The 16,778-nt window shown below is 65.9% G+C and overlaps 1 protein-coding gene across 1 annotated transcript in view; it reads left to right on the forward strand.

Moving 5' to 3' along the window:
* The window catches only part of ADAMTSL2 (ADAMTS like 2), a 30,733-nt gene extending 17,313 nt beyond the window's left edge, over nt 1–13,420 (forward strand). The window contains exons 11-19 of the mRNA XM_044264208.1: nt 5–377; nt 4,634–4,731; nt 8,072–8,198; nt 8,984–9,197; nt 9,286–9,441; nt 9,949–10,119; nt 10,480–10,656; nt 12,521–12,665; nt 13,260–13,420. Of these exons, the coding sequence (XP_044120143.1) occupies nt 5–377; nt 4,634–4,731; nt 8,072–8,198; nt 8,984–9,197; nt 9,286–9,441; nt 9,949–10,119; nt 10,480–10,656; nt 12,521–12,665; nt 13,260–13,378 (1,580 nt within the window). The 3' untranslated portion in view covers nt 13,379–13,420. The remainder of the gene's footprint in view (nt 1–4; nt 378–4,633; nt 4,732–8,071; nt 8,199–8,983; nt 9,198–9,285; nt 9,442–9,948; nt 10,120–10,479; nt 10,657–12,520; nt 12,666–13,259) is intronic.
* The last annotated feature ends 3,358 nt before the right edge of the window (nt 13,421–16,778 follow it).

Here is a 16,778-nt window from a genome sequence, read left to right on the forward strand (position 1 = left end):
ATAGACGGCAATGCCACGGGGACGGCTCTCGCGGGGGACAAGGATGACCAGGAGGTGGACGCACGTCTCCCCTCTCAGCGGCTCCTCTCTGCCAATGTCATCTCCGACCAGCTCTTGGGTGCAGGCTCTGACTCCAGGGAGCTCCCCTTCAACGAGACTGGCAACAGCATCTTTGCGCCGGGCGTGCCGAGGAGCTCGGCAGCCGAGAGCCTGTACGCGGACTACGAGGAGAACGAGGGGGCCGGCGCTTATCTGCTCAATGGGTCCCACCTGGAGCTGCACAGCGACGGCATGACCAACATGTCCTCGGAGGCCCCGTTCCCCAACGCCAGTGCCAGCCTCCCCACTTTGGCTGGGAACCGGACGCACAAGGCCAGGTAGGGCTGGAGCTGCCGGGCAAGGCTCGGTGGGGAGGCCAGACCCTGGGGTGGGGGCGGAGAGCCCTTCCTGCGCGGGCTCCTGCCCCCGGGATCTGAGGAGGTGGCAGAAGGCTGGCTTTTAGGGAGCCCTTCCCGCCAGTTTGGCCCGTGAGTCCGAGGGGTTGCCGAGCGCCTGTGTGTGACCCCAGCTCTGGTTCAGGAGAACCATTCTGAGGGGTCATCGTGAGCCAAGCTCGGGCCAAGCATCCACATGCGTGGAAACACCTGTCACAACACTGTGTTCGGACAGTGATAGGGACCCAGAGGGAGTCGTGCCATGGAGCCCGAAGGCCTGGGATCCGGCAGATGCTCCAGGCTCCTCACTGCATGTGGAGTGGCTCGGCTCGACCCTCCCTGCAGGCCAGAGAGGAGACGGGGAAGGGTTCAGTGGGGCCTCGGCGAGCGGCCAGACCCCAGAATCAGGCTTTGGGAATAAGTCCTTCTGCTTCAGGGGCTGGAGGTGCCCCTAGGATATGTCAACCAAGGGTCTACCTGGAGCCAGGGCCCCAGAGCTAGGGACACACCTGGAGACACCTGCACAGTCACAGCTGGCTCTGGGTTGGAGGCTGTTGGGAGCAGCGTGGCCCCAGGCCTGCTGCTATCCCGGCCAGGAGACAATCCCTGGTGACAAGTCCCTTGTGCTGTCGATGGCCACCATGGAGGGTCTCTTGCTGTTCCCCAGAAGCTCGGGGGGCAGCTCCAGCTGTTTCAAGCAGAGCAAGTCAGGCTCTGCTGTCGCTGGTGGAGGCGGCAGGGGCGGTGCTGGAGGTGGGAAGCCCTCGGCGGTTTCTGTTTTGTCTCTGGAGACCCGCCCGAACCCCCGGCTTTAGACCCCAAACAGGAATGGGGCTGAGGGTGTGGAGGTGGGCCTCCTTGGGACCCTGGAGGACTGGGTTTAATAGAAGGTTTGGGCTTCACTCACAAGGTGACATGGTCGGGGTGACCCTCTCACCAGTGAGCCTGGGGACAAGAGCAGCAAAGTGGCCCCCCTCTGGGTGGAATTCTTTGCAAACGTGGACAATGAAGCTTCTGAGGCCGCCCTTCTTCCCGTGGGGCCCGCCAGGGCTGTCTGCCCACCTGCCTAGGGACCCGCAAGCTTGCAGGGTGTGGGGCCTGGGGGCACGTGGGACCCAGTGGCGGGAGGGGCGGTGAGCTTTGCTTCTAGGAGCATGTCGAGTCAGAGAGCGGGGTCCAGGGGCAAAGGGCCGGTATTCACCGAGAGCCAGCACTTGGGGGGGCCCAGCCGGCTCCGAAGCCTCCGAGCTGGGTCTCCGCGTCTTTGGCTACCCTGTTCTCAGCCTGCCCGGAGGGTGACGGTCTATCCCCAGGGGAAGCCCTGGATGAGGACTCGGGAAACAGAACCGGCAGTAGCGCGGAGCCTCCAGCGTGGGGCCGGGGTCCTTGCAGGCGCCCGAGACAGTTGGCGTCCCTCTCTGAATGGCCTTCTTGGGGCGGCGCAGAGGCCCGGCCGCCTCGTGCAGCTCACTGTGCGGAGAGAGCTCAGGAAGGCGCATTGGGGCCCCTGGCCACCGTCCCAACTTCCTGCGTGACTCAGGCGTGTCTCCCGTCCATTCCCAGCTTCCGTTTCCGCATCCCTGAGTGCGGGGCTAGGAGGACGCCCCAGGGCCTGCCGGTTGGGCAGCCCGGGATCCCCAGGCCAGACCACGAACACACGATCTTTTGGGTCCTTAAGCCACGTAGACAGTGTCTCCCCTGCCCCAAACCCAGACGACTGTTCCCCATTCCCCTGCCCCGGGGCCTCCTGGGCCATAGGGATCGATGGGATCGATTGTGGCCACTCAGACAGCCTGGGCCGGTCCCAGTCGGACCTGGGGAGATGCGGCGGCGCCAGCCCCAGCCATTGCCCATCAAAGGATGCTGCCGCTGCGAGACCAAAGATGGCTTTTGGAGATAAAGGGCCCAGGGAGGCCGTGGGGAAACCAGCAGGCCAAAATAGCGCAGGCCGGCGCGCTGTCCAAACACAGGAAGTCGCGTCTGCTCCGGGAGGCCGAAATCAAAGGGGCAGCTCAGAAAGGAAAGGTTATTTTCATCTCTGCCGAGCAGCCACAAACAATCAAGGGAGGCCCCTTGGTCACCAGGCGCAGACGCTGGGAACCAGCACACGGGGGCTTAGCACCCCCCACCCCCGGCCCGGGAGCGGGCAGAATGGCACCAGGCTTGCTGGTTCGCTTGTAAACCAGAGACTCGGCCACCGTCTGAGCGCTTCTGGCCGAGAGGGGCACTCTCTTCCTTCCAAAAGGAGGCAGGAGAGGCGTGCGAGGCGCAGAGGTCCTGGGGGTGTTTTCCTCCTGGGGCGCTCACTCCTTCCAAGAACAGAAGCTGGCAGGCGGCGCTGCGGAGTCGGGCACGGGCGGACCGGGTTTGCGAGAGGGCTCTGGCGGCCTGATGTGGGCCGTGGGGGAGAGAAGCGTGGGCAGCCCCTCCAGAAACACGATTTGTGTTTCAGCCCCGAAGGGTTATTTTGGAGCCGGCTGCGCTCACTCTCCCTCTCCCTCTCCCTCTCCCTCTCTCTCTCTCTCTCTCTCTTGTCGGAGTGAGTCACGCAGCTGCTGGCTAAGGAGTGTGTAATTAGTTGAAGATAGTACAGCTTCCCCATGGGTGGGGTGGTGGGCACGGGTGGGATCTTTTCATCTTTCTTGTTCTCGGGGAGAATTTAAAGTCACAGAAAGGGGGGTACCCGGGGAGCCAGGTTCCAGTCCTCCCAGCCAGGCACTGGGACGGGGGCTCCCTGGCCCTTCCTCCCCGGAGCACTTGTGCAGGGCAGCTGGGGCTCCCTTCCAGGTTCCTGTGGGTCCCTTGCTCTGAGATGACCAGGTCTTAGATGGGTGAGGGGCCCAAGCATTTCTTCTCACTCTTAAGGAGGAGGGAGGGGAACCTTCCTCCCCGCCCCACCTGGAGGCCTATGAGACGGAAGGGCTGGCTGTTGGCTGCGAAGTCACCAGGTGAGGGGCTCGGTGGCTCTAGCGACCCTCAAACGGCCACCAGGTCACGGTCTGCCCTGGCTTTCTCCTCCTCGGCTCCCACCCCTCCCCCTCCCTGGGTTACGAGGCAGCTGTCGCCTCAGTCCTTAAGGGCGTAGGGGACTTTCCCCGGTTCTCAGAGCGAAATGTGCCATCAGGGCCACGTTCCCCGAGAGTGGGCTGTGGGGCTGGTCCACGCAGCAAACCCGGAAGCAGAGCGAGCTCCCAGCTGAATCCAAACCCATGTCTCGGTCACAGAGGCGACGGGCAGGCCCTTCAGAGCGTGCGCCCCGGGACCTGTACTGAGCCTGGCCACCGAGGGAGCCGCAGGTTTCCAGGAAGGGACCTGGGAACGTGCCCACATGGACGCCTCGTGGAAGGGTGGCGGCTCGGGGCAGTGGTCAGCCGGCCCCTTCCGGGCGTGAAGGGCAGGGGCGCGGGGCACCAGAGCAGTGTCCGGTGGGCAAGCGGCGCCCTACGTCCCCCTCTGGGGGCCGCCGTCCAGCGCCAGCGGCCACACCTTGGAGCCGAGTCTGGGGCGCCGCTTCCCTCCTCCCCTGCTGAGCCCAAACCCGGCCTGCACGTCGGATACGGAGGCCCCAGCACACCAACTGGTTCAAAGAAGCAAACAGTCCTAACAATAGTTGGCTTCAGCCGCCCGGGCTCTGGCCAAGAATCATAGCTGGTCGCTGGCACGGCCTCAGCTCCCTCTCCCTGCACAACAGCCATCGCAGACCTGCGCAGAGGCGTCTGGAGGGGACCGGCCACTCCCCCGTCTGCCGCTGGGCTTTGCTGTTTTGATCCTGGGAGGCCGAATGGCTAGTGTCCCCGTTCAAGCTGTGTCCTGAGACGGCACGTTCTCAGCGTGGAAGGGGCCTTCCGCGTCCCTTGCGGGGGAGTGGAGGAAAGCAGCTCGCTTGCCCGTGCTGGGAGGCGACAGTGGGAAGCCGGCACGTGTGCGAACTCGCCCCCAGCCTGGAGCCTGGGCCGCTGCCGTGCCATGTGCCTGGACGGCCCCCGGGCGAGGACAGAGAGAGGCTAACGTCTGCTGCTCCCAAAACGTGCCTCCCTGCGGTGCCCCCTCCTGTCCCCTTCTGGACAGCACACGGGCTGACTCTGACAGTGTAGACTCTGCCCGGGGCCAGGGCAGGCTCGCTATTTCCTGAGGGCACGGCCTGGGGGCCCAGAGCCCCTCCGGGAGTGCTCATGCCCTTCTCCGCGTCTCCCTTTCAGGACCAGGACCAAGGCGCGCAAGCAGGGCGTGAGCCCGGCGGACATGTACCGGTGGAAGCTCTCGTCGCACGAGCCCTGCAGTGCCACCTGCGCCACAGGTACGGCCGCCGGACGGGCCCCACACGCTCAGCCTGCCTGCCCGGGGGCGTGGTGGGGGGGGGACGCTGCGGGCCCCCTGCCCCCGGGAGCTTATCTCCTGATTTCCTGATGGGAACGCATTGTGAGGGGACAGGAGTCGGCGTCCTCCTGCTCCCAGGGGCCGCACCAGACCACAGTCCGGCCTGGCGTCCTGCGGCTTGTGCCGGCCGCCCCCACACACCGTGGTCTGCCGTTCTTTGTGTGGCATGTCGTTAGGGCGGGCGTCCTTTTGGTTGAAAGTTAGACCGCCCAAGTGGTAAGGATTTTACTTCTGTTCACAGCAGTTTAGGAAGGGGAGCTCGACCCACAGGGGCCTGGGGCAGAGTCGAGGACCCTGTCAAGGGAGCAGGTGGGAGGGGAACAGAGACGCCCCCCACCCACCCCACCCCCCACCCCACCCCCGCCTCGGTCGCTCCTAGACAGACAGACACATGTGGTTAGTTAGAAGTGTTGAGCTGAGGTTCGGACCCGCGTCTGTCTGCCCACACGGCTGGCCACCTCCGTGCTGGGACGCTGACGGCAGCCACCAGGGACCTGGGCTCCCCTCCCCCGGGGCTGCTACATGTTCAGAGTCAGACCCAGGGCCCGTGCCCGTGGGAAGCATTGCAGGGAGACCCCGAGGGCCGCCTCGCCCGCGCCTGTGACTTCGTGTTTGGGTCAACACCCGGGGCAGCTGCTCAAAGTGTGTGATGCCCCAGCCCCGTCCCACAGCCCCACATCGGCCTCTGCCATCTCTGGCCTGCGGGGGGATGAGGCGGGCCGCGGGTGGTCGGGGCGGGCTCACGTGCGCCTCCTGCAGTCCTGGTTAGCGTCAGAGATGCCCAGGGGAGGAGCTTGCACATGGGCACCGCCTCCACGACGGCCACCCTCCGCTGCCCCGCTGCGAGAGCCTCCTCCGGGGGCTGGGCACGTGGGGGCGGGGGGTCAGGTTTGCCAGAGGCTGTCTCAGCAGTGCGCAGACGGGGTCGGACAGAGCCCCCCGGTCTCCCCGGAGCGCTGCGGGTGTTGGAGCTGTCCTCACATTCTGTGTCTGGGAGCCTCTTGTGTCCCTCCCAGATGCAGGGCTCCCTGTGGAGCTGACAGCCCTTGAGATGTGGTGGGGGGCCCAGTGCCTGGCCCTGGGCAGAAGACAGTCCCCAGCAAGGACACAGAGCCACTTTTCCTGGGTCGCAGAGTGGCCAGGCAGGGGACGGGCTGGCTCTGCCTCTTGTAACCAAGGGACACGGGAGGGTGAAAGAAGAAAGGAAGCGAGACAGACAGACCGGGCTCTGCTCTGCTCTCTCCTTTACTCGAGGCTGGCCAGGAGCGCAATGAATGGCCCTGGTAGGGGGTGAGCTCCCCATCACCACGAAGGCACCCAGCTCGGCCCAGGTGGCCCGAGGCAGAAATGGCCGAGTCGGGTTCCTGCTGAATAGCCCCCGAACACCACCTCTTGTACGAATTCAAAGCTTGTGACTCTGGCCAACTACTCTGGAAATCCCATTCTGTAGGGTGCCGAGGCCGGGCCAGGTGGTAGTGGGGTCACACGCCTTCTGGGGCCCATGGAGTCTGTGCGGGATCACAGGCACACAGCAGGGGCCCCTTGGCACCTCCGGGGTGAGGGCTAGGGATGGTGGGGCCGGTGGGCCCTGAGCCCCGTCCCCTGCCCGTGCAGCACGGCCATCTGTGTTTCATGAGCCCAGGCTCTCTGCTCGCTTTTGCTTAAAGGGAAGGCCCCGTGCATGAGGAGGTTTGAAAAACACTGCACTCAAGATGGATGTGACGAAGGAAACTGGTACCTCGACTCTCCCAGGCTCTCGGGGAGGTTCCAACTTGGGGATGACCAAGCCGAGGCCTGGAGAGTCCGATAGTGTTCCTGTGACCCTGCCGTGATGAAGGAGACAAGGAGCTGGGTCTTGAACCCCAGTCCCTTTTGCTCCAGCCCTGCCATGTTCCCGGTCAATGGTGAGGTCTGAATGGATAGTCAGGCCCTTGGCAAGGGTCTGCAAGTCCCCAGCCCTGGACCTCCCTGGGCCCCTGAGCTGGTGTCTCCAAGGCCTGGAACATTACCAAGCAGACTTGGCCAGGAAGGGCCCCCTTCACCCCCCACTCCCACCGGTCCCAAGAGAGGGCAAAAGACGACGCAGCCCAGGGCTGGCCCCGAGGAGCGAGTGATTGTAACCTGGCTCGTTCTTTACGGAAAAAAAGAAAAAAAAAATCCCCTTGTAGGCTGCTTCCCCGGCAGTTTCGTTCCATCCAGGCCTGGGGCTGGGAGAGACGGCAGCTTTCAGACACGCGCCGCCGGGAAGGGAGGGCTGGGGCTCTCCATCAACGGGGAAATTGATTTCCTCCTGGGGCACCGGCAGCCCCATTGAGGAGGACTCCGCGATCTCCGTTATTCAGGGAGGGTGGGCCTCCCCATCTCTCTCTCTCACACACGCACCCGCAGCAACAGACCCCAACCCCACCCGGCCTTCACCGACCCCCTCCAATCTCCCTGCGTCATCCTGCTTCCTTCGCAGGGACGCAGCCGCTGCTCAGCGCGTGTGGCCCGGGTGTCCGCGCAGTGCCCGCGGCAGGGCTGTGGGGGCAAGGGGACCAGAGGAAGGATGGGGGTTGGGGGAGGGTCAGAGAACCAAGAGTAACGGGCGAGAGCTGGCCCGTCACACAGGGTCCCCCGAGGGGATTTACCGAGTGCTGGGGCGCCAAGGAGGGGGAACACACATAGAAGTGGCTAGAGAACGTTCCAGAGAGTCGGCCAAGGGTTCCGATGTGCCACAGGGGGGCAGGGAGGGTCTGAAGACGGGCTGTAGCACCCGGGGGCAGCCCGGCGGGGCTGGAACCATGCGCGTTTCAAACACGGCCGTCCGCCCACCGGCCCGCCCTGCCGTTTCCTCACCAAAGTGTCTGTCCCTCCACCCAGCCGGCCACATCCGTCCGTCTACCTGCCCACCCTCCCGCTCGCCGGGGATGGGGAGCTGCTGAAGGAGTGAAGTCGGTCGCACGTGGCTGCGTTTCCTCTGGGCCGTAAAGGGCCGGTTTGAGCCCGGGGTTTGTGACCAACGAAGTGGACGCCCGCTCCGAGCTGGATGGCGCCGGGGTGGGGGTTGTGGCGTGGGCTCAGACCCTGAGGCACAGGCGCGGAGAGTTCAGGTCCACGAGGCCGTCGTCACTGGGCTCTGCCGCTGTTCTAGAAGCCGGTTATCCCCAGTGCGAGCCAGGGGGCCTCTGAGAGGTGACCTGTGTGTGCTCGCGCGGCCCGCCCGCTGGTCTCCAAGGACTCGCCTGGGGCTCACGGGCCCTTGCTGTGTCCTCAACCAGGGCTCATGTCGACCTACGCCATGTGCGTGCGCTACGACGGCATAGAGGTGGACGACAGCTACTGCGATGCCCTCACCCGTCCGGAGCCCGTCCAGGAGTTCTGCGCCGGCAGGGAGTGCCAGCCCAGGTACCTGCCACCCGGCGCCCTGGGCGGGGATGTGGGGGCAGCTGGGGGGCGGCTTTACCTCGGCCCCAAGGAGCAGCGGGAGTCAGCTAGCATCCGGCCCCCACCACCGGCTTTGTGCGTGGGGGACTGGCGTGGGCGTCCGAAGCTGGTCCGCCCTGTCCCACGCTGCAGCACAAAGGGTCAGAGACTGGGCCCTCAGCACGTTCTCTTCCCAGTCATGACCATGATGGAGTCTCCAGAGGAGCCCAAGGCTACACACCTCTCCCCCTCCTGCTTGCCTCCTCTGGGCCCTCTGTCTCCTGCATATTGGCTCCCTTCCAAGAAGCTGGTTATGCGCTGGGGCCTGGCCTTGCCCCCTGGGAGCCCTCATGGGGGGCAGCACAGGGCTCGGGGATACTGAAGCATGACCTCGCATAGAAGCAGGGAGGGCACTTCGGGCGGAAGCAACAGTATAGGCCATGGAACAAGGCCAGAACATGGGTCCTGAAGTGGCGGGAAAGCCAGGGGTTGTGGGGAGGGCGGGCTGCGGAGGCAGGTGGAGGCCGCGTGGGCTGCTAGGCAGGCTGGCGGGTGCAGGCTCCAGCCTGACCTTGGGTGACTCCCGAGGGGCTCAGGACCTCCACCCTGAGGCCTCACCAGGTCCCAGTGTGTGTGTGAGGGGGTGGTGCTTAGCCCGCTGTGGCCGTGGACGCGGTCGGGGGTACGTTCTCCCGGGGCCAGGGGTTGCACGGGGTTCCCGCGGCAGGGAAGGGGGCGTCTCTGAAGGCGGCCGCATCCCGAGGCAGGTGGGAGACCAGCAGCTGGAGCGAGTGCTCGCGCACCTGCGGCGAGGGCTACCAGGTCCGCATCGTGCGCTGCTGGAAGATGCTGTCCCCCGGCTTCGACAGCTCCGTGTACAGTGACCTGTGCGAGGCGGCCGAGGCCGTGCGGCCCGAGGAGCGCAAGACTTGCCGCAACCCGGCGTGCGGGCCGCAGTGGGAGATGTCCGAGTGGTCCGAGGTGAGCGCGCGCGCGGCCGAGCGGGTCCGCGCGTCCAGGGGCCGCGCACGGGGCCGCCCTGACCCCGCGCTCCCGCGCCTGCCCGCAGTGCGCCGCCAAATGTGGGGAGCAGAGCGTGGTGACCCGGGATATCCGCTGCTCGGAGGACGAGAAGCTGTGTGACCCCGACACCAGGCCCGTGGGGGAGAAGGACTGCACGGGCCCCCCCTGCGACCGCCAGTGGACTGTCTCCGACTGGGGCCCGGTGAGGGCGGGGCCCGGCTGGGGCGCGGGGGCCTGGGGAGGGCGGCTGCCACCCCTGCCCCGGGGACGGCGGGTCCCCGCCCCTCGCCCTGCGGCCCCTCAGTCTCCCTGTTTGTCTCGAGTAAGGACGTGGGTTAGAACACCTAACCAGCCGCCCTCCCTGCTATTGTGAGGAATCTAACCCTTTCTTGTGACCTCCCCGTCTGTCTGTCTCTGGGTCTCTTGTCTGTCACAGATGCTCAGCTGCTCACTGGGGTCCCCTGTGGGTGCTGGGTACATGATGACCTTTTTAGGTATTTTAGGTGTGCTTTTCTGTGTCTGTTTTTCACTGAGCATGGAATATTTCTGTAATTAGAACAGAAAATGTTATTTAAAAAGTGGTAGCCATGGCAACTGCTCCCTCCCCCACGCTGCTGCCCGGGGAGCCCGGGGAGCTGGTCCTCTGGGAACGCAGCAGGTGGGGGGACCTGGAGAGGACCCGCCCCTAACCCCAGCCTCGCCCCTGCAGTGCAGCGGGAGCTGCGGCCACGGCCGAATGATCCGGCACGTGTACTGCAAGACGGGCGACGGCCGGGTGGTGCCGGAGTCGCAGTGCCAGACGGAGACCAAGCCTCTGGCCATCCACCCCTGCGGGGACAAGAACTGCCCCGCCCACTGGCTGGCCCAGGACTGGGAGCGGGTGAGTGCCGGGGGCCAGCAGCCATCTGTTCCCGTGACCACCTCGTCTGCCCACCTGCTGGCCGGTCCCTGACTCGCCCTCTGGACCCGTGGTCCTCACCAAGCTGCTGCGGGGGGCCCACTGTTCGCCGCATCCGCTTGAGACAAATGGTCACGCGCCGTTCTGTTTCAAAACAGTTGGTTTTCTGCACAATTGCTTTTGATCCCATGTGTCTGGGGCCCGATGGTTTTCGACCAAAGAGCTCACCCATCTGCCAGGGGCGCCTGACGGACCGGGCCGTATCGCGCAGTCGCGTGTGCGATGTTCCGGTCCTCCTGGCCTCTGGCCTCTGACGCGGCCCCATCTGTCCCCTGGCCCCAGTGTAACACCACCTGTGGCCGAGGCGTGAAGAAGAGGCTGGTCTTGTGCATGGAGCTGGCCAACGGGAAGCCGCAGACCCGCAGTGGCCCTGAGTGCGGGCTCGCCAAGAAGCCCCCCGAGGAGAGCACTTGCTTTGAGAGACCGTGCTTCAAGTGGTACACCAGCCCCTGGTCCGAGGTGAGCACGCAGCCGCCCGTGCGCCCTCGGCCGGCCCTGCGGTCCGGTCCCGCCGTAAGCGGCCCTCGCTCCCCCCGCTGCGCTCTCCTCCTGTGTCCTTAGCAACAACGCCCCTCCAGGGCCCCCAGACCTCTCTGCACCTAGTAATCCCATCCGCTTTCAAGGGGCGGCAGAAAGGGAGGCCCGAGTGGTCTTTGAATGTCACTGGGGAGGGGGGAGAGAACGGGAGCCCCGGGGCCAGTGCAGCTGTGGCTAGGCCATGTGACCTGGGGTCTCCAGAGCCTCCGGCCTCCGTGTCCTCATGGGCACTCATACTGGGGGGAGCCAGGGGGACACGAGGTGGACACTGCGGGGTGTCGCGTGGGACAGGGAGCCTCAGACACTCAGCCGTGATGTTCTGCTCTGTTCCTCGACCCACACACCCCGGGCTTCCATGGTCTTGGTCGCTAGGATGATGGAGGCCAAATGCCCCAATCTTAGAATTCAAGGTGAAGACTTGGGGAGTCAGACGGGGGGAGTCTGGGGTCTCCATGAGCGCTGCGCCCCACGCGGGCTCAGGGCTCCCGGCGGAAAGACTTAAGGTGACGCCAGTCTTGCCCCACATGGGACCTCTGCCTTCTACAGCGCCCACGCACGCTCATTCGAGAGCAAACCTCCACTCTGCGTCGCCCACGGGAGGACCCACCTGGGGAGAAGGAAAGGGGCTGAGGGTGGGGGTCAAGGTCCCGCCCTCCCCTCCCACCCAGCCTGGCTGGGAGGGGAGGGTGGGGAGGGCATCAGGTGGGGCTGAGGGGCTGGTGAGGGAAGAGCCAGCTTCAGAAGACGGGGCGGCTGCGGAGGTGGGCCCGGGGCCTCGCAGGTGCGGGTGCTGTGCTGGGGGTTGGATGCCAAGACCTGGAAGTGAGGGGAGCCACAAAGAGGGAGCAGGTCCCCCCCAAATGGGCTGAGAGCTGGGGGGGGACATCCCCATATTGCCCTGTTGACGATGGGTGGGTGCGGGGTGACTGAGGCGTTGGACCGCTGGCATCCTGTCCCTGCGGCCGCGCCCCGGGATGCGGGCTCCACAGGCGCTCGCTCCTCCCAGCGGTCCTTCCTCTCCAGTCCCCGCCGGGCAGAGGGTGCCCTCCGGGGGCACCGTCAGAGGCTCCTCAGGGTCCCCGCAGTGGGTGGTCCTCTGTGCCAGTGCCCATCTGACCTCCTCTTGCCCCCGACGCCGGGAGGGGCGGGTGGTCCTCCTTGCTGAGTCTAAATCAGTTAAGTGGGGTGGGTCCAGGGCTGGGGCCTTCCCCCCGCTTGGACCCCTTGGAGAACCGAAGGCTCAGGTCCCAGATGTGCCTGGGTGATGCGGGGTCACCCAGAGCCGGGGGAGCGAGAGGGATCCACCGCCCGTCGGATCTTGGCAGGAGGCCGGCGGGGCATCTGGGGTCAGCCGATGTCCCTCGTGTTCAGGGTAGCTCAGCGGGGTTTTCCAAGGGGAACATCTGGACGGGGGAGCCGCGGGGGGGAGTGGCGACTTTGGAAGATGGGTTTAATTGGCCCACGACAAACACAGTTCTGTTACTGGAGTGGAAACCAGTAGTTCTCCGTCAGCCGTGGCCCCGTGAGTCTGGACTGTTCCGTTCCACGGGCCCCGGGGAAGCTGAAACCGAAGGACCCACCCAGGGACAGTGGGCGGGGGGGCCATGACTGGGAAAGCTGGGAAAGCTGAGCAGCCCTGGGTGGGGATGCGTGTCAGGCTTTGTGACCCCCACCCCCACCCCCGCCGCGCGCTCAGCCTGGGGGGAGGGGTGGGCTCCCTCTTTGGCCAGACGCCCTGTCTTGCCGGGTGGGGAGGGGGCTTAGGTCACGCTGTCCCTCTCTTCAGTGCACCAAGACCTGTGGTGTGGGCGTGCGGATGCGAGACGTGAAATGCTACCAGGGGACAGACATCGTCCGGGGCTGTGACCCGCTGGTGAAGCCCGTCGGCAGGCAGGCCTGTGACCTACAGCCTTGCCCTACGGAGCCCCCAGGTGAGGGGGGGGCCGACTGTGGGCAAGGTCCCCCAATCCAGGGTGGCTCGGCCTAAACAGGGCGCACAGCTCAGGGGCCGGGCGCAGGAGGCTGGCCGGTGCGGGCCGACGTGGGGCTTGAGTGCCTGGAAAAGGGGCCGGGTGCTGGGCTCCGCGGGGGCACCCGGGAAGGTGATGAGCGGCTTCATGCCTGCTCAGCAGAGGGGACGCCTGTGTGCCTGTGGGCCTCCTGGGAAATGAGGTCAAGGAGTCCTCCCGACCTGGCTCTGGGCATTGCCCCTCCCGTGCACAGATCAAACCCCTGGTGGGATACTGGGCCATCCTGGGGAGCTGGGAGCAGGTGCAGGAGAGGGCCGGCAGAGGAGCGGTGTTCAAGGGCCCGAGGCGGGCCGGGGGGCCCCACTGCCCCTCACCTGGGATCATAGGCAGGTAGGGGCCACCTGACCCCGGGTGCTCCGCTGCCTGGACCACCCGTGAGGAGCCCCAGCTCCCGCAGATGGGGAGATGAGGTGGGGGTCCGGTCCTGTTGGGTTCTCACCCCCCGGCCGCCTCTGATGCCCGCCTCCCCTCCCCCACACCGTGTCCCTCCCCCAGATGACAGCTGCCAGGACCAGCCTGGCACCAACTGTGCCCTGGCTATCAAGGTGAACCTCTGCGGCCACTGGTACTACAGCAAGGCGTGCTGCCGCTCCTGCAGACCCCCGCACGCCTAGGCCCTGTGCCGCCCCTCGGACACCCGAGCGCCCCGCCCCTGGGGGCCCCCCACGGACACCCTTCCCGAGGGCGCCGGGCTGTGAAGACCAGCCCTGAGCCTCTGCTGTCCCCCGGGGCACGGAGAGCACTCCAGCAGAGCCGCCCCTGCCTGGGAAGGCGTTCTTAGAGCGAGGAGGACGGTGTGTTTGTGGTTCCCACCCCCAGCCCCTGCCCGGCGCCCAGCCCCACTGGAGGAGCCTGGGAACGTCCTCTCCCCCGCGGGGCGACGGGGTCGAGGAGGGCTGGGGCGGTCAGGGGGTCCAGAGGCCACCTTGGAGCCGGATCCTTCCAGAGGAGTCGCATCTCATCCACTGGCCTCGTCACACGGAGCTGTCGCGCGCACGAGGGACCCGCTGCACTTTACGCCCCGGGAGGAGGCACTGTTTCTCACGCTAGGGTATGGTCGTCCGTCAGTACTCCTGTATGTCAATAAAGTGGTCGTATTTATGGTGGCATCACGGGCTCCTGGTGGCTCCGGCAGGAGGGGTGGGGTGGAGTCGGGCTCGGAGAGCCGGGCCGTCCAGCCCGTCCAGCTGGCGAGTTCCGGAAGGTTTGCTGGGGCCCCGGGCAGAGCTGCAGCGTCTCCCTGCAGAGGCCCCGTCAGGGGCAAGCCGAGAGACGTGGGGCCCCTGTGGGGGTGGGGGGGCATCAGGACTCTGATGGACTCAGAACCGAGCCAGTCTCATGCCCTCTCGCTGGTGTGGAAGCTGGGGACGGGGCTCGGGGTCTGGAGGGATTGCGTGTCCTGAACCTCGGGAGAAAAGCCCCCGCCTCTGGGTGTGTGCAGGGAAATCAGGCAGGTGGGGCACTCAGGAATGCCCTCCGTCGCTACCATTTCTGGACCTCGTAGAAAGGCTACTTAATCTGGATTAATCTAGAAGGGGCCCCAGGAGGGCTTCCCGGACGAGGTGATATTTAGGCCAGTATGGCAACAGGAGTCCTTCCCCTGGATGAAGGGGTGGGGAAGGGCATGCAGAAGAGGAAGCAGCAAGCACAAAGCCTCGGGGGGTGGGGGGGCGTGGGGAGATGCTGAAAGCAACCTGCTCTGGCTTCGGTGGAGGGAAGGAGGACTTGGGTGTCCACCCACTCTGGGTGTGAGAGGGCACAGGGCCCAGGAGGCTACAGGAATTGTCTCCTTCAGGGACAGGTGGCTTCCCTGGGATGCACAGCCTGCTGCTCCCCAAACCGGGGCCAGAGCAGGGTCACCGCACGGTGTTCAGGATGGCATTAGGGGGGCTGTTATAGGGGTGGTTGGTAAAGGCCACTGAGGCTATGGGGTCCCCAGCTCAATTCCAGGAGAGGTGGGTCACCTCAATCCAGGGGTCTGGGCCCCCGATGCACCCTGCTGCTGTGCCCCGTTGTCACCCTCTCCTTCCCCGCACCTTGGCCTCCCCCCCCGCCCCCCGCTTTCCAGCAACACGTGCACTCACTGTGGGCCGGGCTCTGTGTCACACGCGCCCTAAGAGCCCCGTGGAGCGGGCATCCATCTCACCCCACCGTGTCACCGCTAGCACAGGCCCAGAGACCATCCAGCCCTTGTCACAGGTGACCCAGCCCGTCTCCTCTGCCCTGTGCTCCAGGACCTCAGAGTCTAGGCCAGTGGCTCCCAGCCCCGGCCCGTAGACACGACTGCCCTGGGAAACACCCTGAGGCGCGGCGTGCTGTGGCCGATCTCGGATGGGAGAGGACAGGCCGTCTCCGCCCGGCACGGGGCTGCACGCCACCCCTTCCCAGGAAGTGCCGGGGAGGGCTCCGGGCCGGCCTGGAGTCCCGGGGGCACTGACGGCAGCGGCGGTGTGGTGGTGCTGGAGATGACTTTTATTGGTTTTCGCTTATCCCGGGGAGCACCCGCTCCCCGCAGGTCCCCGCATGCGGCTGCGTGAGCTCACACGGAGGGGAGCTTAGCTCATTTCAAGGGGATCTATGAATCTACACAGAGACTAGAGACCAGTGAAGGAAAGAGGAACCGGAACAGGACCACCGCAGGGAGTGCCACCTCCCGGGGCTCGCCCCCCACCCCAGCCCACCCCCCAAGCAAATGCACAACACAAAGTCATGGGGCCCCACAAAGGCGGGGAGCTTGGGCTGTGGGAAAGTTGGGGACGGATTCCACTGGTGTGTCCAGACTGAGGCAGGAGGAGAAAGGAAGAAGGAGAAATAATCCAGAAAGCTAAAAACAGTTACGTCTTCCCCAGCTCTGCTCACGCCCGACCACTCCACCCTTTGCAGCCTCCGGCAAGAAGCAGGTGCTCAGGCTGCCCGCGGCTCAGGGACCCTCAAAGATCAGTTTGCTTTTTAGGAAGGGGCTTAACTGGGGAGCTTGGCCTGTCTCCCGGCAGGCAGGGGCGACCTCACCCTGGGGGCTCCGTGGCAGGCCCCAAGAGGACAGGGGGCTCTGGGGCCCTGCTGCAGAGCAGGAAAGGCTGCCTCTGGCTGAGTGGGGGAGCTGCGTTCCCCATGCCTGGGGCCCCTAGGTTTGGAGCATTTTCCTGGGGTGGCCATTGGGCATCGCTTCCCCAGCTGGAGAGAGGGAGCTGGAGGGTGGGCTCCCAGGGGGACCCCGGCCCTGCTGGGAGGTTGGCGGTGAGGGGGCTCAGAGATCCTCCACGGACCGAGGGCAGGATCACGGGCCTTGCTCCCAGAACCCCCGCTGAGACACAGGGGCTGTGTGGGAGAGCTTGGGGTGTCTCCCCTGGGGACCAGAGCTTGAAGGGCTCCCGGAAGCTGAAGCCCAGTGGGTGGGAGGGCCTGTCCCAGGCCTCACAGAGAGATCGGGGGGCTTTCAGGTCCTGATCCTTGCTCTGTCTGCCCAGCCCCCTGGAGCTTCGGACCTGGGCGCGTCCCGAAGGGGGCACGCTCCTGAGGGAGGTGGTCGGCACGTGGCTTCCTCCTTCCTGGGCCTCCCTCTTTCACTGGAAAGCCGGCTGGCGCTGTGAGCGGCCCCTCCAGCTCTTTGAGGGCAGAGGGCCTGGCCCAAAGAGAGTCTCAGCAGCCCGGCACTGGAAGCCAGGGGTGCGTGCGTGCGGGGGAGGGAGGCGGAGGCGGCGGCCCCCTCCCGGGACAGGACACTTGGTCTGTACCTGCTTCCAGGCCAGTGGCATTGTGGCTGCCGCCTCCTTGTTGGACAGGTGGGAAGGCCCAGGGATCGGGGGACGGGGTCGGCTTCCCAGGCAGGGATGGCCACATTCCGGGGCAGGGCAGCCTCACTGTCGGGAGCCTGATGTCTCTGCCCTGGAGCCCTGCCCTGTCCTGCGACCTGCTCACCTGGGAGCCTCGGCTCACCTGTGCCCGCCTGCCCCGGGCGCGCAGCCCCTGCCTCTGGTGGCCACCCGGGTGTTCACTGCGCCTCACCCCTGCCGT

The sequence above is a fragment of the Neovison vison genome, chromosome 9, assembly GCF_020171115.1.
Source record: "Neovison vison isolate M4711 chromosome 9, ASM_NN_V1, whole genome shotgun sequence".
Classification (NCBI taxonomy): domain Eukaryota; kingdom Metazoa; phylum Chordata; class Mammalia; order Carnivora; family Mustelidae; genus Neogale; species Neogale vison.